The following is a 23,814-nucleotide window of genomic DNA, read 5'->3' as shown; positions in this document are numbered from 1 at the left end:
TACTGACCTATTGTGCTTTTCATTTCTATGTGAACCTCACATAACTAATAGCTTATTGTGAACCAGCCTGATAGAGCCTGGCTGAAGGTAAACCTTACAAAATGATCAGATTTTTTTAAAAACAATTTTTTCTATTTAAAAATTAAAATTTGAAGAAACATTCTGAAAATGTCTCTGAGCCACACTGCTGGTGTACAGAGGATAAGCTGCTATAGGATTTGAACCCAAAACAATGTGTCTTGGCTATTGCTGATTTTGGAAATAGGGTTTTAAAAATCCCTTGAAGCAACTGATATTCAGATTCACAACTCTGGATGATTTAACAGATACCTATAGGGGAAGGTGACCCAAAAGTTAAAATTACTATCTGAAAAGCAAATGATGTAGAGTAATCACATATAACGTTGTTAAAAACTCCCTCAGGCTTCAGGTATGCGTGCTGCAATCTCTGTGCACTTGAGAAAACTTGCTTGGCTATTGCTGGTTACCAGAATATGCAGCCCTGATAGCAGGTCGTAAACTAGCCCATATCACTTGTATTAAGGCATGCCCTTTGTGCCTTGTAGGAATACCCAAGGAGATTGGGACATCTTCTCAGGAGTCCAGGTGCCTGCTTCAAGACATACCTCAAGGTACAGAAAGGCTTGTTCCATATCAGATATCCAGCTTTATCATGAAAGAAGATTTAAGGATAAAAGAACATTTTTTTTCTTCAAAAAAGAAATTTGTCACAGTGGAATGAATTACAGGATGATAAAAACAGAGCATTATTATTCATCTCCTACAACATAATCTCTCATTGCTTCAACATTTCAGATAGCTTCCACTACTCCTTTCAAGTTAAAATAGCATCTTCATGTAAAAAGCTCAAATTGAAGTCTCTCTTGATTGAGTTGCCTAAAAAAGTTAGTGACATCACCTTCGCGTGCCTGCTTTGTCTTGTGGGGAAAAAAAAAAGAACAGCAGCACAAAAGCCATGTCCCTTTTCTGGTGCCATCTCAAGCTAAGTTGTTCTGGTTTTGCATGCTTCTTGCTTCTTTCATGTAAGTTAGACATCACAGAGTATTGCAGGGCTTAACTTACTTTTTTTCCTCCCTTGTTACATTTTGGATTACTGTTTCTATTGTATAATTTAATTAGCACATCCGTAGCATCAGGCTGCTTTTTTCTGATACTGCTTTCTGATGACATGTTGGGAAATTATTAGACATCACATTCTGGAAAATATTGAATGAGTTACCCTCTGATTAGATTAGTAATTATTTTCTTTCTCTGCGTATCATATAAAGACTAAACATGATACCATAGACAATGAAAGTAGGAATGAAATTCCCAGTTTCAGTAACAACAGCCACTTCTCCCTCAGTCCCCACTTCTCCCTCCTACATATTCATTTTTTGCTGCAAAGGGCTGGCTTTAAAGTCTCAAAGATGAGAGAATTACAAAAAGCAAAGGAACACCATAAGTAACAAGCTAAATTTTAAAATTCAGTCACTTGACTGATTTTTGTAACGTAAAGGTGGAACTATGCAAGCACTTCTTTTCACTCAGAGAGATTTGGTTGTAAACAGTATCTGATCAGTTTGGGCATAATGATAATCAGCTGAGACCAAGGACAAATGTTTGCCAAGTCTGAAGCTTGGCTGAAGGTTGCTGAAGAAGCAGCAGAAATGGGCAGAAAACTGTTTGCAACAAGAAGTGTCAATTATTCTGTTTGCATGACCTCCAGTGCACTGCAACACAAGGGAGTCTCAATTCTCTTGGCACTGCTACAGCACAAATAAAAATAATAGGAATAAAAGATCTTCAGGTTGCAACATCTGTTCCTGTGCCAGCTCTATTTCTCCATCCCTGCATGGGAAATTGGCTGAGAAGTCCTTTTATGCCTCGAGGGGAGCTGACCACCTACAGATGCAGAGAAAGACTTCTTGACTGTGTTCACATTAAGTTGACTCTAAAGGAACAGGCAATTTAATTTACGGACTCTATGGTTATTACAAGCCATGAACAAATCCCAGGGTTTTCTTCAGTTTCCTGAAAAGTAAAATGAAATTATAGTTGAATCTTCGCCCCCGCCCCCCAATTTTGTATTAATCAATGGTACATGGGGAAAGAAGGAATGGTTCTGTAATAGAGATACAGTTTTCAAGGATGAGTTCTGTTCTCAGGTGGGTGATGTTCTTGCTTTCAGTGGCCAAAAGAAGAAACAACAGGAATTCTTGTTATCTTGTTAACAATGTTGAAGTAAAATGAATGAGATTTGAGCACTGAATGAGATAAATGTGTATAAGTCTCTGCAGAAATTTAAAGTAGTAATAATTCTGGAGTCATCCTTCTCTCAGATTTTCCAGTGCCTTGTCTCCCTGCCGTGTTCCCATTCCTACATTATACCCTTACATTGCCTGAGATACACCCAAGCACGTGGGTTGCTATCACTTGGCAACACACGGTGTTCCTTGTGCTGCTGCTTCTCTTGTAATGGTGTTTGGGAAGCTCTCAAAAGAGTTAACTTTTTGTTTCTACTACCTGGTCACTGTCATTTGTAAAGATTTGATGGTGAAGTGGTGCTGTCACTTGAGCAGTATAGCGTTGCCTTCTCATTAGATTATTGATGGTTTTCTGGGGGATTGAGTCATAAACACAGCATCATGGATGAGCTTTTATTGTTGTCACAGAACCTGCCCTGAAGTAAAATCATCTACTTCCCAGCTGGCTTTCAGCTCCACTTGCTTATAATTTTTCACCTGCTATTAAAACTTGGAGATATATTCCTGTTTCACTCAATCATATCTTTTTTTCTGTTCTGGCTTGTGTTTTAGCATTTTTGGGGAGGGAAGTACAGCAAAAACAATGGGCATTTAACCTGGAAAGAATTAAGAGTTCAGGAAAACCCAGTGTTTCTCTGGCCATCAAGGTGTCCTGTGCTCTTGTCTCTAGAGTCAGCTCTATGTTGCTTTCAAGCGTGTTGTTTTGAAGTGTTGGATATTTCATTCTTTACTGTTTGTGTAAGAATGAGAACCACATTTCATAATATGCTCCATGTGAATTTATAAACAATATATTGCGATTATGGCAGACTATTTTATGTGGAATAATAGAGCTTGATTTCACTCCTGTTATGTGCAATACCGCATAAAGTGAGAAGGGCAGCAGCGTGAAACTGGTGATGATCAAACAACAGGAGCAGATCCACTGATGTTATTAACTCAAGGAATGATATTATGCTTTTTATTCAGTTAAGCCACCTCCTTACAGGCAATGAAGAATTGTTTTTATTGTATATTTCCAAGTGTTTAACCAAATACAGCCAAAAAGGTTCCCAGATTTCCCCGTGCTCATAAGTACGTTATTTCCAGGGGGATTCAAGACATTCTGCATATGTTTGTTTGGTTTGGGGATTTTTATATTTTGATCAAACTTTCATTTTCTAACTTTACTCTCCATGCTTAAGCTTGTGTGTTCTTGCATCAGCAGAGTCTTTGGTGGCACAAACACTTTGGATAGCAGCAGGCTTTGGCTATTTGATAGCATTACCTGGAGGCTATACTGTCTAGGTGTCATACATCTTTTAGGCCATTTTTCTGAACTTCCACTTCCGAATGTTTTTTATTTTTCATTTCTGCTGGAATTTTATAGTTAATGAAATCTGGACTTGCAATCCCACATGACCAAAGCAAAGAAGGTTTCATGGAACTGCTGAAAGGCAGAAAGTGTACCTTGCTGCCTGTATGAGCCCATTGACTAAAATCTGTTCATTGCTTTTGGTTATAATTGAGTTTCTTCTATATATACACACTATAAGCAGTAATAATTGTGTGCATTTGATGTTACTTCTACAGGATTTTTCAAACCTATAGCACTGCACAGCAGCCAATATTATGGGTCTCATGAATTCCTCCATGCTTTCATATGTGAAAAGAGTAGGGTTTTTGACAGGTTCAAGGGCTGAAATCTGAGCTCAGCTTAAGGTGGCTTTTTCTTACTCCGCTTTTGAAATGGTTCTCATCCAAGAGATGTTCTAACACAGTTTCATTTAACACCTTTCACTTGCAGGAGACTAATTCGCCAAGAATGGATAGCAACACAATGTCTTTACTTTCCAATGACTGTTATTTTAACTGGCCTTTTGTCTGCAAAGCTAAGCAAGAGCCAGGTTTAGAAATCCTGTTCAAGTCCTGTATGTTCAGATTTGCCTGGTACCTCCTGAAGAGCTGAACTGCAAATGAAAAGACCGCAACTTCCGTGAAACTCCAGGAGAAGGTGCATTTAGGCCACTGTGAAATTATGTTATGTTGGAAGCGAGTGGTGTTATGCACAGCTGGAGTGTGGGTCCCAGCTTGGAGGAGGTGGTAGGCACTCTGTGAGACCCAACAGCGACTCAGCTCAGCCAAACTCCAGAAGCTTAATGCGGCAGAGAGTCTAATGCCTGGCTCTGCCGGTTCCAGTCTCCAGAGCACGGGGAAGTCGTTGCCCGGGTGCTGTCACAAGTGCTTTTTCACATGTGTGAATCATTCACAGATGTCCTGAATGCAGTAAAGCTGACTATAACTTGCATGATAGGTACCAACATGTTCTCTCCTCATCTACGTCACCTATTAGATGCTTCTCTTTCTCCTCACATTTCGGGTTTTCCTGTTTGCACTGTATGTCTTGCATCCACCTCTTTGGCCTTGCTGCATTTTGTTCAGCTCGTCCTCTTCATATGTTTCATTCTGCTTTTCTAAAAGAACCTTTTTGGTGCAGTGATCATCCCTCTTCCCTGTATATCTTGAAATCATATTGTGGCCAGCCCCGAACAGTTTAAAAGGTTAAATTTGTTCTGTCGGCATGTCTGACAACTGAATGGATTTGTGGTTTTCTAATGCTTACATTTAATGAAGCTTCAATTGGGACTAAAGGGCAATTTATTTTTGCATGTTTTCCATAACTACTTCTCCTTCCTAGACCTAGAAAAATCATTCATTCCCAGTTCTTTCATTGGCCTAATTTAGTAAAATCCTGTGGAGTGCAAAAGGGTCCTGGATTTTGCCTTTTCTCTCTTCCACTAAGACTTCTCCTAGTTCATCTCATGGATGGACAAATCCATGGGAAATAAGCAGGTGCAAGCTGTGATCAGGGAGGTTCACAGCCTCCTTGAGGGATCATTTCAGGATCACAGAGCTTTCGGTCATTTTTCCTTCGTTGAGCATGGATAGTTAGATAGCTGGTTTTGCACATTTTCTGTCTGTCTGAAGCTAAGCCATGGGAGCAGAAAAGGAGGCTTATGTAGTCCATTTGACAGATGCTTGTGGTAATGCTGCACTCAAAAAATCCTGTAGCACCATGTATCCCTAGTTAAATCAGAGATGGAAACAGTGACGTGTTACCTCCCAAACCAGGGGGACATTTGCAAAAGTAGCTATCCACACTGTCCACGCATGTTCCGCTGCCACAGGGGTTTGATTTGCAGTCATTAATATCTTCCTGGCAAAATTCTCCATCAAATCCATTTGGACATAAGCACAGGTATTCACCAAGGCCTGGAGGGAATTTAATATTGGTAACACATGTTCCACCATTGAGGCAGCTGCAGGGCTTCACTCCAACCTGAGGAAGGCAAAAGGGAGTAGTGGTAAGATTTCTCCAAATAATCGTAGCTGAGAGGTATATTGTTAGCCTTTAGGAAGGGACAGATTTGCAGTGCAAACATGTTATCTAGTATTATGAAAACAAATTTTTTCTAACCAATTTCCTTTGTCTAGATAGATGGTCTCAAACTCAGCACTTATTTATTTGACTGAGAGCTTGACTTTAAAGGGATTTTCTTTTTTTCATCATTTGGGGCACATTCTAACTTCTTATAAGAAAAAAAATCCTATTTGCTATAACAGCAGTTTTTACATAGTATCTGAGGGCAGATTTTTTTCCTTATTCTTCAAAGAAGAAATGAAAAACCTTTTCTTTTTTCCTGCCTGCCCTCTTTACTGTTTCACATTACAAATGCCTCCCAGGCAAGAACATGATTGTGCAATTCCTTAGCTGGTCTCTCTCTTCAGGGAAGAGAGCTCCATAGTTTTATTTTATGTATGTACAAGAACAGCATTTCAACAGATTCAAACCTCTGTATTATCTCACCTGGTTAAACATAAGTCTAGTTTGAAATGTTTCCATTTAAAACCATATCTAGACACCAGTTTCCTCTTTGCTGTGTGGGTTCAGCAGATTGGTATTTTTTATGATAGTGGTTTGAATGAGTAAAAATTGGAATCTTTAGGGAAAAAATCTTTTCTTTTCTTCACAAAACTGTTCTTATGTCAAGAGTCTGCATCCCACTTTATTAGCTCATCCTATCACAGGATTAATGTTAGGCTATACAATAAAGACAAAGCAATGCAAAAGCTCTGCCAAGAAACTTAAAGTGTGGAGTAATGACATAAGAGCAAGCCACCCTCTAAAAATATCATTGAGAATGAGTTATAATCTCCCTTTTATAGCTAAAACTTGGTCTTTTATGTTATATGCTTTTTTTCTGCAATCCAAATGCAGAATATGAAATTTAAAGCAGATTAATGAACCATTAAAAGGCTCTGCAAGAGTGTTCTTTCAAACAGCAATCAATAGCACTCTTTCTTGTTCCTTGTATATGTAGTTTCTATGTTCTCAGAGAGATTTATTCTATTAATTGATCATTATTGCTGTGCTGGATAATATACACTTATGAGGGAATAGCTGAAGTCTTAGTTTTCAAGACAGTAACAAATTATTAGCTATAATGACAATCGCACTAAAGCACTGACATGATAAACAGGTTTGTTTTGTTTTTCCTTTAAAATGTTCATTTCCTTACCTCAATAGAGTTTCTGCTCTGTGCATTGCATTCATCCGACACAGTGAATTCAAAGGTCTGCATTTCTTCTGAATCAACTTTCCAGATAAGAAGGCCAGCAGGAGAGAGCCTGGCATCCTGTGGCCCAGCCTCTAAGATGAATAGCACAGCTGACCCTTCCGGATCCACTGCTATTAACTGGTAAACAAAATTCTCACCAATAAATGTCAGCAGCTGGCTGGAAGGGGCCTGGAACACAGGAGGCAGGTTGTCTAAACAGCAAAAATGAAACCATGATTACATAAATTCCAGTTTTCCCATGTAAAGATTCACAGCGCGGGTCTTTGTAGGAGTTCTCTCAAAGCAAAAGGTACAGAAAGTACCTTGAGACTGATGGAGGAAGCAGTTTAGATGTTAGAGGCAGAAAATGGCTTTACCAAAAAGTATACCTTTTCCCTCCTATTTTTTTCAGGGCGCATACTGAACTTTTCTCCCCTACTGAACTTTGATTACTTTTGATGTGTTATCTGATACATGGGAGATCAGACATGACTTCTGTAACCTCCCACTAGTCCCCCAATTCTTACTAAAACTTTAATTAATTATATTTCTAATACTTTTATATATATATTCTATCTACCAGTCTATCTATCTATCCATCCATGTAAATATAAGTAAACTAAGTCTCAAAATGATGAATGACAAATGAATTGGGTGGGCAACTCAGGGGGAAAAAAAATCGTGGAACTCTTCCAATGAGTAGACTTTCCTGCCTTTAAACATGAGTAATTAAGCCTGAGCAGTTTGACTGAATTCAGTTGGACATTTCATCAGGAATAAAGGCCTTCTCAGTGCCAGCAGAGGTATATCAGTGATGCTGAGATTCTCTGTCCCCGGTGGCAGTAGTGCATATCATGTCACCATTGGCATTGTTATTTCTAGTGTTGTTGTTTACATTCAGTATGTCCTTAATGAAGATAAAAGCCTAATAGTACAAGGCTATTTTACAGTAGAAGACAAATGCTACTTGAAGATACTTCCGATATAAATAGGTGAGGAGGACAAGGTAGAGAAAAATATTACATTTTGTAATTAGAAACCAAGGAAAAGTAAGATCGGATGAGTACCCTGAGGTGACAGCAGCTCTGTGCAGGGCCGTGAATTTCGTCTCCATATCCTAAGCCTCAAGCCATCTTTCCTCTTTAACCAGCAGTACAGATTGACATGTATTGATATTTAAAGGAATCTTCTCACAATGTAATTTGACCATAGTTATGTTTAACTTAAAGAACATTTCTAATACCGAGGATTAATTTCAAGTCACACTCTAAAATTATGAACTATATATGTGTTCTCGTAAGGACTGCATGTGACCTTGCATTATGCTTGTGGGAAGTCATCATTAGGGTTTTTTTGTGGTGCATATCCTTTTATCAAGCTTTGCTTTCCATAACACGTCTCACATTATACAATTATTTAAATGTGTCTCTCCACTCATTGCTGCTGTGCTATCAGAGCTTTCTAAACTGTTTGTCCAGCAGATTGTCCTGGCATAACTCTTGAAAGCTTCCATCTATTAATTTACCTTTTATTTCCCAAACACTTAAACCATGGAGCCCATAAAAGTTGTGCCCAAAGGAATCAATGAAATATTGATGCTGGGTATGCATTTACAGATAAACACAAAGGTGTTAACTGGATGGAGGGTAACGAGAAGTTGTAGGCACAAAATAACATAAAATCAGATGTTCTGAAAGTAGTCTGTGAATAAGAGGGTTTCTAATTCCACAGAGATCTCCTTGCCATCGAGCGAATATATATATATACGCTCCCAATTACTGCAGAACTTTTAAAAAGGTTTTCGCAATTTTGAAAACAAGTCTGACAAACTCTTTCTTTTCGATATTTTTGAATTGTGAAATTATTGAAAAATGAACTTTGATCTGTTTCAGATTTCACAAATCATTGCTAGGTTTATAAATTCCAAAACAAATGCCATTTTTCCCTTTTAAGACATTTTCTGAATTTTAAAATCGAACTGTCTCAGTATTAGTAATGAGTCTGTCTATATAACAATCAGGATCAGCTCATCCCTAGAGATGCAACTGCTGTGGCCACCACAACGGAAGGACAGAAAGGAGGCAAGGTTTGTGAGTCACAGATACTCTCTCTCATGAGACTAAACTATATCCTTGGGGGAAAAAAACACATGCTTTCAGGTCTACAAGCTCTTTTTCAGGTCTGGCATACCTGTAGGCATTTTAACTACTCATGCAAGTAGCATCCAATGGGATTTTTAGTTGGCCAACATTTGGGATGGATCTGCCTACACCTTTTCCTGACAGGGAGTTTTAAATTCCAAAAGCTGGATTTTTTAGGACATAAACTAGAGGTGTATGTTTTTAAATAGAGAAAATTCAAAGTGGATAGCCTGGAACAAGAATTAAAAGGACTCGTGAACAACTCTCTCCCTTCCTATTGTGTTCTTGCTTCCAAAATTGATTTCAGACAGCTTATGACTTCTTGTATTGCCGTAAGCTGTTGCGTCCTTTCTGGTCCTTCTCAAAGGCATTTCTGTCACCTCTGAGAAGAGCGTGTCTGCTCACTTCTCTCCTTGGCAGTGTCTCCACTAGAGCTATGGACTCCAGCCGTTGTGTTACAGCTCTCGCTGTTTCTGCTGCCATACTTTGCACTCTCTAGGAGCCTCTGTCCCTGAGCATCCCCAGCTGTTCCCCAAGGACAAGAGCAATCTTCCTCTCCTTCCAGAAGGGTCCTGCTGACCTAGTCACCCTAAAGGAATATAAAACTGCAAACAAACAAAGCAAACTGGTCCTGTCACTCGCATACCTCTCTGTAATTTGTTTGTGTTTACAGAACCTAAAAGTGCAGAGAAACTCTTTCTAGAATCAACACATGAATCTACATAAAAGCAGTAATATAATCTTTATATTCACCAGATGCAAATGTGCTCATGTAAGTGGGGACATGCACTGTGGGGATAATGCTGCTAGAAACATGGATTATCTGTAAAGCATGTGGTAAGTAATGGTTGTTGTTTACACTGGGGATGCAGCCATGAAAAAGCTATGATTAAGTCCTTAGCATTCAGGAGGTGCTTCAAAAGGCGGCCTTCTCCATGACCCCTGCCATGAGGAGCTGCAGAATGAGCCTTTAGGTTCTGTGGCAGTGAAGGTAATGAGTGGCTGATCCCTATCACTTAGGCCCCCTGCCAAGCCAAGGTCTTTTGTGTAGCATTTCATAGGATTTGGCTCAGGGAAAGAAAACAATTCTTCCAGATACCAAAAATATACATTAGTGTTTTAAAAGCAGTGTTTTCCCCAAATTGTTCCCTTAAAGATTCATACCTGTGAGATGATGACAGATGTATTTAGGGTCCATCACCTTTAGCTGACAGACCTGGGCACTGCATGAGGCACTGGCATATCAGCAATTTCATTTTCAGGTGTTAGTTTGGTTTTATTAGTTTAAGATTTGTCAGGTTTCAGCCAGAACAAGATACGTGCCCAGATGCACAGTGCATGCAGTGGAGTGCTGTCTCTTTCTGGCCAGTCTGCATTTCTGGTGCATCCAATTATTCCCATTGCAAACAGTCCACACGCACTACTGTGCAGGATAGATTCATGTTAGCCAAATGAAGGAACCATGTATTTCATAGACTGAGTCATAAATTCCCAGCTAAGTGCTTCTATATCTTAGAAAAAACTGTCTTACTTTCATTAATAGACCAGGTGAACTTAGAAATGTCAGGTTCACAGAGAAGACAAGGACTGGTAGGGCTTGACTCTCCTTCACCATAGCAAAGTCCATCTATATTACAAGTATTTTCCTGCCAAAAAAGGAAATAAAAATGGGTAGGAGGTGGAGGTAAGGAAAAAGAAATAAGAAAGATAAGAAATTAGCAGTTAATAATTTCTGGAGATAAGCAGAAACTCACTTGTCTCTTGAAACAATAAAATAGTAGCAATTTAAATACTGGTACTTTCTCCCAACGGGGAGAAAACAAGACATGTAAGTTTTCCAGTTTCAGTTTGAGATCCTCATAGCTTTGAATGTTTTAGCTTAGGCAACATGTGATGTTGCTTGTCATAGATGAATGCAACAGAATGTGATTCTTTTTTTTTCATTTCCACACTTACGCAGTGTATGTGATCATCATTCCCAGCTGTGACTACTAATATGATGATTATTAGGTAACGCTCAAAAGTGAGCTTCATGAGAGTAACAAAAACTGAGACCAGCTAAAAGCTCTGTTTGAAATTTTGGAATCCTGTTCTGGTAACTTAATTATTTCTGGAGGTTCTTCATAAAAATATGAAAAAGTAATGATATAAAATAAGAATAAAGAAGTCCATTAGATTTTAGGCTTCCATGAGATAGTTGTAAACAAGAGCTAAACGCATCGATGATGCCTAGGTTGGGCAGAACATCCCAGCAGAAGTTCATGCGGTGCACTGTGGGCACAGCAGCCTTTGAGGTCGACTTGGTCTTCTCCTAGTTGGGGTGGCCACCAGGGCCCGGGAGGCTCTGTGGCTTCCACGTGGGCTGAAGACACTTGGGTTGTCTGAGAAGTGAACACAGGGACCTAACTAACAGATGTAATTAAACATCTACACCACGGGAAGGTCCTATGGCAGGGTTATGCCTTTTGCTTGTAGCCTGTGTTGGGGCACACATGAAGATGGGACTTTATCTGACATTGCAGATTCCCAGCAAAATATGGGGTGCTGTTGGGAACACGGGGAGTGTCACCACTACAGTGGGACAGCAGGAGGGAGAAGACGCTCCTATGAAGACCAAAGACATTTTTCCTTTTCCTTCTTTTGAATACACGTTGCTTTTCTGAGACTGATGTGTGTTCTCTTACTGGCCTTGTGGTTTCTATCTACTGCTTTATTAGTTTCTCAAACATCTTTTGCAAAGTGTATTAGTCAGTATTTTAAGTAATACCACTTTAAGAGTAATGGGTAAGGCAGAGAAACAAAAAGGACTCTCATAATTACCCTGACATGATAGAACGTGACAGATCTTCAACATTAAAATCTGTATGTTAATTAGATTTTATTACATTGTTGTTTTCAAAGGCTTGACGTTCTCATGAAAAAGATGTTTTTTTCTGATGTGATAGTGTGGTACAAAATGGGGTCCATAAAAGAAGAACACAGAATGTGAAATGGCCTGATATAAAATGTCCCCTAATTGAAACACCTTTTCTGAAAGCAATTTAGGTATTACAAAGTAATGTTATAAGAGGGGTAATTAGAATGTGGTCTGATGCAATTGGAAGCCTAGTTCAAATAGTCCCTTGAAGCATCTTAGGATAGAAATTATTATAATCCCTAGAGAACACCAGCATATTGAGAAAACATATATTTCTGAGTTTCAAAAATGTAAGAATAAGGAAAGCTTTTGACAAAAAAACCCCACCCTAGCTTTAATTGAAATGGTTCTGACACAATTATTTTAATCTGAAATTTAAGTGGTTTTGCCCTCATTTGGGCCTATAAAGTAATTATATTCGCTGATTTATTTGAAAAAATGTGAACTTTCATTTTATTTTGGTAACTGGTATGTTCTTGCAATCAGTGCAAGTTTGAAAATTGTATTTTCCCATTAGTGTTAATGAGAACAGTGAGGCAAATGAGTTAAGATATACCTGATTAATCTTCATTTTATAAAAAGGCAGACTGGTGGTCTCCTATTCATTCATACTTGCCTCAGGGTAGGAAAGCAGGATCAGCACATTCAAATATCCCACCCAATACCCTCCAAAAGTTTCTTTTGAAGCCTCACTGAAAAACAAAAAAGTTGTCTAACGCAGGCCTCTAGAAAAGAAGAGCAGGGAAGCTCTTTTTTAAGGGATGGGGGATGTTACACTGATAAGTCCACAGGAAAACAGAGGGTATAGTGCTCTCCAGGCAGTTCCTAGCATGTTGGAGGTTTAAAACCTACCACGAGACTTTTGGTTACTGTTTTGAAACTGTCAAAGTACTATATGTTTGTACTTAGCAGTGTTTAATGTAAGCAAGAATGTTTTATGTTCTCTCAAGGGTGTTTTCACATGACAAAAACTGTATAACATGCATCTTAGTATACGTCTTGCTAAGGCAGAAAATGGATATAGAAATGATATACCTTACAGTTACAGTGCCCTCGCCAAACAGGCTCGGAGAGCTATAATAGCTTACTAGCAGAGACACTTCAAAAGTGAAGTTAAGCTGCCTTTCAGGGGAGACTCCTCAGCCTTATTTACCTCTGTTAACAACTGCAAAGCATAAATATTGTCAACCATGCTCTTTCTGGAAGTGTCTGTCCAAGAAAGGTCCATCATAAAGCATGCTCTATCAGGTATTCATACCCCATGTAAATATGGGGGGGAAAAAAAAATCACAGACAGGAGATTGTGAAAGAGAGAAAAGTGTTAGGTTGTGCAGCTGACCTATGAAATAGATTTTCCTCTTCTAAAGCAGTTATTACACACAGTACATCAAAGGGAGGGAGAGAGCTAAGGAAGAGATGAACGATCCATATTAAACCTTTATGCTCTTTAAATTACCTTTAATTTACAAAGTCCGGCTGGATGGAATTGGCAGGCCTGGCAGACTGCATCGTACAGGGTCAGCACTCTGGAATTACTATACTGGAAGCCATCGGTAGTGATCTAAATGATACAAAAATCATCCTTATAAGTAATAAAGTTCCATATGGAGAGTGTCTGCTCATTTTGGAGCATATACCGTTGCCCCCTTGAACTGGATTCTTGCCAGCAAGATAAATTAAACCACTTGTGAGTGGCTTTACTGCAAGCTAACAAATTGCTTAATGCTCCAAACTGGAAACTATTCATTAATAACCAAAAAATCTTTTGGCTCAGCTGGCATTCAACTTTTCTGATTGCTGTTAGGTTTTTTTCTGAGTTTTTTTTTCAATACCCTTATGGAAACTGCATAGGTACTCAAGTACTACAAAGGTGTCTTTCAAGGAGTTGTGAAATTAAATTAAGATCTTTGGCTGAAATTCAGGACCACTTTCTTACTAATGGCAAATCTGTAAGTAAACTCCTTGGGGTGAAAAAAAAAAAAAAAAAGAGAATGCATATTATTTAGGTGATTTTAAATTAACCTTAAAAAAAAGTGCTAGAGTGGATAATACCAGACAGCCACAGTCCCCTTTCCATAGGAAGGTACCTTAGAAAACAGTCACCTCCTGTCCCAGCTCACAGTTTGCTGTACATGTAGGTAATTCAGAAAGCCTTAAGTTAGCATGGCATTTTCCATATATGAATGCTTGCACAATAAGAAAGGGTTATGTGAGTTTATATTTTAATCTTTCTACAATAAAAATGAAAATATACTGAAAATGAAAAAATGAAAAGGGTTAACTTTTGAGAAAGCACTGTGACACCTCTTGAGATGTGTGAACGTTAAAGAGCACCCCAAAATACTGCTGAAAGCCATGCTGTGAACACTGATGAACACCAGCAGGAAAGCAAAGCCCTTTCTGTCAGGTATTTTTTAGGTTTTGGCATCTCACAGTCAAACTAAAGTCGCTGTTTAGCAGATCTAACAAGGCCTTTGCTTTGGATCGGTTGGTACCCCTTCTGTCCTCTTGCTATAAAAACAACCCCCAAGCCCTCCTCCATCTCTCCTGTGACCCCAAAGCTAAAACATCCTCAGTCCCTTGAAGAAGGACTTTTACAAGGTCAAGAGTATGAAGTTTTTTGATCAATTAATAAACCATTTCAGTTCACAGAAAGAATATATGTTAAATTGAACAAAGAAGACTGGAAGTGCACAGAGTAAAAATTAATAAGTTTCATAAAAAGCGTCAATTATCATAAGTTCACGAAGAATGATCTGAAAGCTCATGGAACATAATAGCATAGAGACTCCCACAATTTCACACGTGATGGTTCTGAGCTCAAAATACAATGCAAGCTAAGAGCGTTTGTTTCTGCAGAAACCAACACAAGGAGGTAAACAGGCAGTATTCATGGGTATTCACAATTTGAAATTGTGAAAGAGAAGCAACTTCTTTGGCCTAATTTAAATTGAAGTAAAATTCATTGGTATAACTTTAAAGAAAAACAATTTTTTTTTCCTGTGCATCATACTCAGTCGAGATGTTAGATATTGTGTGTTATACTAAAGGTAAAAACTCTTTTAAAAGAAGTAAAGAACTTATGCTGCAGTTTGAGAGGAGAAAAAAATAAAACAGGCAACCCCCCTCAAGACCTGCTCTTCACTGAAAGACAGTGCTTATTGGCAACGAGACTTCCATTAAGAATATATTATTCCTAATGCAATTTATATTTCATTTCATTCTTTTACCAGAGCGTCCAATGTTGTCTCAATATGAGTGCACTAATAATGGGTGAAGAAATGGGTAAACTGGGAAAAATATAAAAAGCTATAAAATTGCACTAATTGTTCTGTCTGAAGTGAGCATCATGAGTGAAATGTAACTCTTGCCAATTTGTTGGGTTTTTGTAATCTGTATTTTTTTTCTACATTCTATTATAAACATCCAGTTTGGTGTCTTTTTAGAATTGGGTTGTTTTATAGCTATTTTAATTGCTTTTCCATTAGTCACCTTAGTGATGTGGAACAAATGCTTCAATGAGACCTAAGCTGAGCAAACCTCTCTTCAAATTTGGTTAGCCCTTAAAAGCCAAAGATGCGCTTAGAGTTGTGCCTTGGCTGCTTGAACATACATATCGTCTGGAAAGAAAGAGCAACTTCTTCTGGATAGACAGTCAGGACAATCAGGAAATCTGTTACTTCTGCCTGAAGTATTTCATTCACCCCAAAACAATCTTCGCTATTTGTATCACTCATAGTATACATACAATTTGACTCGTACAGCTGTTTGTAAATGAAAAATGAAAGCTGTAAAAACTTGCTGAATTCAAATTCGGTTTCTGCCTCACTGACTTTTTAAGAGATATTTTTTCTGCTCTTGACAAATACAGGCAACGATAACAAATTGAGGATAAGTGAGAGACCTGCTTCCCAAATTAGATAAGTGCCTGCCAAGCTCTTTCACCTCTTCACCCAGGCATCTGTGTGGACAGCCCAAGTCATCTGCTGCCCAAGTAGGAGTTTGTATTTTGATATATAAACTAATTATACCAAACGCTCTGGTGTAGCCTCAAGTACTTTCTTGTCTACATTCAGCAGCATGTCATGGAAAGAACGAGCAAAATATGAAACATGAATACAAGAGCAGATAAAATGACAGAGCACTGAGAAGAGCTTGTCAAGCCCCCGTTCCCCCAGCGTTGGTAGTGAAAAAAGCTTATGTGAAACTTTGCTGATTCCTCTGAAATTTGATTTGGGAAGGGAGAGAGATTCTGAAAATATTGAACAGTGATATTTCCAGAAACAATGTTTTTGAGTTTTGGTTCTGAAAAATCTTTTACCTACATTTTAAAAAGTATCTATTAACATAACCCAGAAGATCCATGTTGAAGTAAGTCTTACCAGGAATTTTCTGGACCACAAATTTTTGAACATCTGTGGAATTCCTTTCAAGTAATTTTTTATGATGAAAAGCTCCCTGGTTTTGTTCTCTGTGCCTCCCTGTAAAGCCAGCTGCCTTTGAAAGTGAGTGCTGAGCTCTGCCTTCCCAATTCATTCAGCAAAAAGATCCACAGGAGAACTAGGATTCACATACAGCCGGTCGGGCCGGACTGAGATGATTTAATTGTCCGTTCGCCTGCATAGCCATGAACCTGGTTTTTCTGCAGGGTTTGAAGGAGAGGGAAGGGGCAGAAGGCTTACAGGTGCAGAGGTTTTCTTGAACTTGAGTGCAAGGAAAGAGACATTCTACATGTATTTTGAGAGGAAAAATAAGAAAAATGATACAGACTTCCTCAGGGCTGAAAGGCAGCACTTGAAAGCAAACTGTATCATAATACCCCTGAGCTGCAACAAAGCTATCCTGGTTACACTGGAGAAACGGCTCTGTGCACGTGCAGAAATGTTAGCTGGGCCAGGCAACTCACAGGTGTCTCCCTCTTGGATCCTTGCATCATGAGGCAGCATTTCGTCTCACAGTTGGAAGAGTTCAGTATCTCCTTAGATAAATTTTGGAGCCCTAAGCAGAGGAACTGCCCTCCTGGTTCAGCCTCAGTGTCTGCCCACTCTGATGGCTCCTTCTCCAGAAGGAAGGTTCAAGGTCTACCCCAGCAGGCAATGGTCAAGCGCTGCTCCCACAGAGATCTTACACCAACCTCTTAAAACATAAATCCTTATCTATTTCAAATACATTACCAGACAGAAAATGTGCATCGCCAAACATCTTTCTGTTTCCCCTAAGCCACGTGGCAGCACATATCCCCAGTCTGCAGTACAGACAGCTGTGGGGTGCAGGACAGGCACTACCACCACAGTGAAGTGAGCACTTTACACTTTTCATTTTTACACGCTGCAATTTTCAAAGCATATCTGCAGTCTTTCTACCATGGCAATATATTTTTCTCAGCTATGGAGCCTTTAAACTATCTCAGTCTTAAAAAAACCCAACCCATCTGCAGAAAATAACCATCCAAACTGAAAGGAAGACCAAGGGTAGCAGGTGCAGGGTCAGTAAGGCGCTAATTTCCTGGGAATATTTAGAAAGTAGGTATCATTTTGTGAAAAGGGGCTAAAACCGTAGCAGAGAACCCGGCATGAGCAGGTACTGCACGTGCTTCTTCCTGCAGTTATTCAAGACCATGGCCATGACATCTCTGCTCACGCCATGCCAGCCCTCACCGGCTGCCCAGGAGCCAGCCAGTGCTCTGCTCCTGCACTGCGCAAGCATCAGCCTTGCAACCAGGGCGTCAAAGCCGTCTTATACTTGCTGCCTAATCAGGAGTTTGAGCTGGGATTTCCAGAAATGAAATACTAATGATTAACAATTGCTTAGTACAACTGCATCAATCTCAGGTGATTACCTGGAGAAGTGATTGTAATTTGCGCTTTCGGATTGCCTACAAAGACACCTGTTTTTATTTCATATTGTTTTGGTTGGTGGGTTTTTTTCCCCCCCCTACCTTACATTAACATGAGTATCTACAGGCATTTTCACTTCTGAAGAGAAGTAAATTGTGCTTTGCATTTTAATTTACCATGACAACTGATTTTCTCCTTCTAAATCATTTCTTAGAAACATAAGAAATTCCTACTTTCACTTGCCATCTTGCGAACGGCTCATCACCGGCCACGAAGTGCACAGCCTCTGTCTCTGTGATGTTCAGGAGAGGAATCTGGCAGTCAACAGCCTCAGAGCTGAGAAAATCTGCTTTTGTGGTTTCTTGTTCTCTTGATATCCATTCGTCATTGAGATGCTACAGTAAAACAGAAGGAGAGTGCAGAAACTGAAGGCTCATATAGAGAAATTCCAGTTGTCAACATATGTTTATCTATCTAACTAATAATATAAGGCATTTCCAGATGGTTTATTTAAAAGAAATGATGCTGTTACTATAGCCACAGTAAAGAGCAAGCCATGCTCATCTACACATGCAAGTGGTCTATTGATTTAGGAAGGGCTGTGGTCTGCACTTGGGATGAGAAGCTGGGGTGAGACAGGATAACGTGGTGGAGCAACTTTGACTTGGCTCCTGGAGCTCAGCAGCCAGCTCATTGCTCCTTGAAGGCGATGTCAGCTACTTATCTAGATCAGCTGCACAAGACATCACTGCTTGTTTGGAGCCTACAGAGCCCTAAGTGGGCATGGTAGGCAAATCTGAGCTGTGTCTCATTAGCACGTTAGCACTGAATGGGAATCAGGCTGAATGTCTTTTATGAGGTGGATTTATGAGATGAATCAAACACTTCGTATCTGAGTATGCTGATAAACCAAATAATTCAGTCCTAGCATTGCCTGTGTATAGTTGTTTATAATAAAATTATAGTGTTAGGAGAAGAGCTGCATTTAATACTCATTAAAACTTCTGATTTGGTATCGAACTATGACTACGAAAATTCAAATAAGAGCCTCTGTAACTATGTTGAGGAAATCTTATATTTAACCAGAAAACTTAGCATTCAAATGTGTTTAGGAAAACAACCAAGCGTACCGATTCCAGATGCACAAAATGAGAAATAATATTGTGATTTCAGGCTTCACCGGACTACAGTGCAGCTGAACCAAACGAGTTAAACAAAACTCCACAGAGAAAATTAGCAAGAACGCATAGCTGTGCATTTCCAAGGAAGCAGTCCTGGAAAGGGCTAAGCCTCTTCAGCTCCCCTCGCTCGTAGCAAACATACTGGCCATGGGTTTTGAAGGTATTTGCACCCCGCTGTGGCAGTGAGAGATGATGGCACTCGGCACGGTTCAGAGTAAAAGGCTTTAATATAAACATGTCACGGTTTGACTGTATCATCAATACTTTACGAGCCCATGGGAAGTTGCTTACCATTAACCTGGTGACCTCACAGTGCAGGTTGGGCGACTCTTTGAAGCCAAGGCCAAACACCCGGATCCTGGTGCAGTCGGAGGCTCGGACATCACAGAGGCCCCCGTTCTCTAAGCCTGTGATTTCCAAAGCTTGCTCTGAAAGGGTGAGATAGATATAAAGCTTTAGAGAGTAGCACTCACACGCTATTCTGTTCTGGTTTACCAGAGATTTTATTGTTGTTGTTCCTGGTTGTTTTGGTTTAATTCTTTTCCTTGGGGTCTTCTTTGCTCCCCTGTGAATTTCTCTTGAAAAGAGGAGCAGCGGTTGTCAAAATGGGAAGCAGCAAACCTCCATTGAATAATTGCCCTGTGCACCCAGTACTGCGAGATGTATCAGCGAGCGTTATACGGCTCATGGAATCAATTAACTGAAGCTGCGGCTGCATGTTAAAAGGTCTCCAGTGGTAATACTTCTGCTGACCCAGGTAACAGGATGGGAGCACAGCTGAGAGGACAGGGTGTCATGCCATAGCAGAGAGAAGCATGAGAATGAGAGGTGGAAATACCTCAAGATGACCACGTCACCAGGCTCCTCATAATGCGAAACAGCAGTGCAAAAGACAGTCCCTTTTTTTTTTCAAAAGTTATGGATGCAATAAAAGTAATGATCCTCAAAGGAATGCTTGCTTGAGAGGGTTAAGACATTAATGAGCAGCACTCAGCTCTGCACAGTGTCAGCACAAATGTCATGCACCAGCTAAATTTCACTTAAATCCTATTTTGAGGCCTTAAGTAGGGCTTAAGTGATGCACAGCCTGTGCTGCACCCCTTACAAGGTTGAATTTCACCCATTACTGGTTTTAAAATATTTTATGATTCTCAGGTAAAGGTTCATTCATGTTCTGTTCCACTTTTTGTCTTCACTGTTTAAAATTGCTCATTGCTTTCATATTGGAGTTATTTTTACAGAGCCAAAATGCAAGTTCATTGGATGGCAAAATTCACATCTTTACTTCAGAAAAGATATAATTAGGCAGATATTTGCATCAGCACCAGCACAGTGCAGTGGAAGCTGTTTTCCCTGTTACCTGGTGGGGAGAGGCTGCTTAGCTTTTCCTCTTCTCTGCCCCATCACCACTGCTCTGGAAAAGCAATATTGCCCATCAGTTTTCTCTGAGCTGTAGCTTATCTAAACCAGAAGCTCTGTGTCGCCTAATATTTTAATGGTACATTGGTTCAGCTTTAATTCAAGGGGCAAAATGCCCCGAGCTGAGTTGATAACCTTCCCCAGTACCTTGCTGTTCCTTTAGGGCTCTGCCATTTGAGCTGTAACTGCGATGAATGCAGTTTAAACACCGCGATCCCACCAGACTGCAGCCCGTAACAACATAGCTGCATGACTCTCATTTTTCCAGTGAGGGGAAGGAAAGCAACATAAATGTGAAAATATTGGAAAGACTTCTTCTGTACTTCTGAAATGCTTTTAGCTTTTCTTTCTTTTATTTTTTTAATTGATTTTATTGCAGCAGTACTAGCAGCACTGTTGGACACTTTGCAATATTTACAAGAAGAGAAATGGTTTACAGCTTATCAGCATTCATCAGTTAGTTGTGGATTCTTGCAACGTACAAAACTATTAGTCAGATGTAGTGAATGGTTTTGATAAATTGCCTTCTTCTGTGGTTAGTGCATAAAAATAAAAAAAAAAAGCTTCATTATGTTTTTCATGAGATTTTAATAGTTAGCCCCACTAGTACTGAGGTAGCTGGGATTGCATTAACATTTTCATTATCATTGCAGATTTGCAGGCTTCCGTGGGTGAAGTAAAATCTCATAGCCTGGGAAGGAGTGAGGCACAGGAGTGTGCTCCTGCAGCCGTTCCTCTTCCAGGAAGGCACTCTCAGGTTGGTTTCTTGCTGATGAGCCCAGCGTGCTTCCTCAAGGGTTTCCTTACATCTTTATGGGCATCCTGACACTACCACGGCACCGTTGTGTCAGGGCCAGGGCAAGATTATCCAGCCTCAATGCTTTTTAAAATGACTTACAGCATCAGCATGGCATTTCGTACTTATTTCTCTCAAACCATTATGTACACACTTTTGTACAGCATCTTTAAATTGATCTAAATCTGGAGGAAATATCTTCCCATATACACTTCGGATATCTTCTCTCAAGACTTGCCATGTTATGGGTTAAATGGGATGAAAATGAGATTTTTTTTTTTCTGGTAAAATGGGTGAAAGGTTCATGGAAGGAAAATGCGCCTTGTATTTTCTGTAGTTTGATGAAGGTGGGGAAGAAGGCGGGGACTGAGCTCTTGTTCGAGTGGGCTTTTTTCTGTTACCTCAGCCGGCCATGTCCTGCGCTGCCTGATTCTGCTCGGAGCCTTCTAAAGGGAGGAATACGCAGCACGGTTGTGTGGGAGACCATATTTAATTTAATGCTCTATTCCTTTATTTCTGGCCAGCTGAAATGTGGTACTGAGGAGGTGGTGGAGTCCCCATGCAGACTTTTACCAAGGCCTTTCACAGGGGGTGTTGGGAGGAGAGGAAGAAGAGGGAGAAAGTTCTGATGGAAATTGAGAGTAATTATAATGACTCATTTTTAAACAAGTGGATACTAGAGTTCAGACCTTAGACCTCAGTATAGGCTGTACACTCCTTTTGAAAATGGTCATTATTTTTATCTAACTGTTTTTTAAAATGATAAATCACATTTAATAGGCATAGGAATTTTAGGTATTTGTTTTTGATGTCGTTTTCTGTCTGTCTTTGCCTTCTAGTTTTGGCGTACATTAGCCAGTTTCAGCCAAACATGGAAGATGAAATCTGAATGCCATTAGCTTTGGAAGAGTCTCATGACAGTCGGTAGCTGGGTACTCAGCCGTACGGATCCTGCTCTTGCTGGGGGAAACACAGTCAAGGTTTGGCTGTTGTTCATTGCTCCCCACATTAGTGGATGGGTAGTTAATAAGCCTCTGCACAGCATACGCTCGCAGGCCAGAGAGGTGGAGACATGAGAAGGAAATATTGGAGAGCCTGAAAAACCTTAGCAAAAGAGCTGCAAGTAGTTCAGAGGGAGACGGGTGGGGAGAAAGACGGGTCCAAAGGAAAGAGCTGGGAAATATCACAACGGTGAGAGTAAGGGCTAAAGGGCAGATATCCAGAGAAACTGGAGGGCTTGGAGACCTGGGATGGAAGTCTGATGTCTGTGGAGGGGCAAGTTAAAGAGGCAGGAGGGAAATCTGTGGGAAATCAGGGAGAGCATGGAACAAACTTGTGAAAAGTACGATCTGTTTGAACAGTAATAATTTATGTTTAGGAATGTGAATGCCAAAATATAACAAAATCCAGGACAGAATATCCTTCTTCTTTTCTCTGTGTAGCCTATAGGCCAAGAATGTACTTTGAGTTTTACTGGTAGATTAAAAACTGAAGCTCAGGGTAGCACCTGGGGCTCAGATGAGTGGCAGGGTGCAGTCACGTTATGGAGGAGGATTTAAGGAGCTTTGTGTTCACATCCACTGGCTCAGACATGGGCACCTCGATGAATTTCTAACGCCTGGTCTGCACACACACCAAGTAAACACAGCTGAAATGTGTCTGTCACCTGGTAGAGCACTGCACTCGGACACTAATGAACAGCAGGAGATGTTGAGGAAATAAAGTAAACAAAAATCTTGAATTTTAATAAAACTCTTGGAATAAAAAGTAGAGAGGAATCTGGACTTGAAGTTTGCATCTAAAAGGCCTCCAGACCTCAGGCAATTAGGCAGAAGTAAGGGGTCTGTCCTGTTTGGTTTGCAACGCTTGCGTTGTGCCTCCCTCGACAGACAGGGACCCTCCTGGTCCCTCTGCTTTACCCCCAGCAGGAATTTGCAGGAAAGAAATGTAAGTCCATGGCACTGGCAGTGCTGACAGTGCGGTTTCTTTCTGTACGCATTTACATGAGTCAAACCTGACGAGGAGCACAGGCTACATAATAGACTTAAAAAACCCCTGCATAAATACACGATTGGTTTTATAGATATTTGTTGTAGTGTATTATGTAAATAATAAGTATGCACAGATGTAGAAGTAAAATGGAGACAGTTGACACAAAATCAAGAATCTTGCAAAACTGGACTTATTGAAGTCTTACTGATGGATATATATGGTTCATGTTGAGTTTCCACTTTTGATTAGAAAAATATCCTAGTACAAATAAACATTCTTCTGCAGTGTTTGAAAGCTACACATGCAACTTCGGGCTGGAGCAGCAGACCTGAAATTAAAACTGGCAAGAATTTTGTTCAAATCAAGAGAAGGAAATGATCTGCCCTGCTTTTCTTGATCAGGGTGACAAATAAGCAACCTAAGTCATGAAAAGCAAATCAAGAACCAGATCATAAGCCTGGGTATGGTCACAGCTTTGCTGAAGTGCAAAAGGAAATTATCCATATTGTCCAATTGCCCTATCGTTGAAATCATTTAGCTGGTTGAGCAAGCTGCTGTGCCAGAGCTTGCTGGTGTGGCTGTGGACAGCTGGCTATTGCAGTTATGAGGGTTCTGGATCAGAGCAGACTGATGCTTACTTATGTCACAGCTTGGACAGAGCAAGTC

General features: G+C 40.0%; 1 protein-coding gene across 1 annotated transcript in view; it reads right to left on the bottom strand.

Annotated features, from left to right (window-relative positions):
* The window catches only part of LOC140657611 (von Willebrand factor D and EGF domain-containing protein-like), a 181,465-nt gene that overhangs the window by 60,659 nt on the left and 96,992 nt on the right, over positions 1 to 23,814 (bottom strand). The window contains exons 12-17 of the mRNA XM_072874891.1: positions 19,233 to 19,369; positions 17,994 to 18,155; positions 13,380 to 13,484; positions 10,538 to 10,652; positions 6,827 to 7,077; positions 5,367 to 5,586 (exon numbers count right to left, since the gene is read on the bottom strand). Of these exons, the coding sequence (XP_072730992.1) occupies positions 5,367 to 5,586; positions 6,827 to 7,077; positions 10,538 to 10,652; positions 13,380 to 13,484; positions 17,994 to 18,155; positions 19,233 to 19,369 (990 nt within the window). The remainder of the gene's footprint in view (positions 1 to 5,366; positions 5,587 to 6,826; positions 7,078 to 10,537; positions 10,653 to 13,379; positions 13,485 to 17,993; positions 18,156 to 19,232; positions 19,370 to 23,814) is intronic.

The sequence above is a fragment of the Ciconia boyciana genome, chromosome 10 (assembly GCF_034638445.1).
Source record: "Ciconia boyciana chromosome 10, ASM3463844v1, whole genome shotgun sequence".
Taxonomy (NCBI): domain Eukaryota; kingdom Metazoa; phylum Chordata; class Aves; order Ciconiiformes; family Ciconiidae; genus Ciconia; species Ciconia boyciana.
Note: the sequence above shows the minus strand (reverse complement) of the source record. Positions and strands in the feature narration are given on the sequence as shown.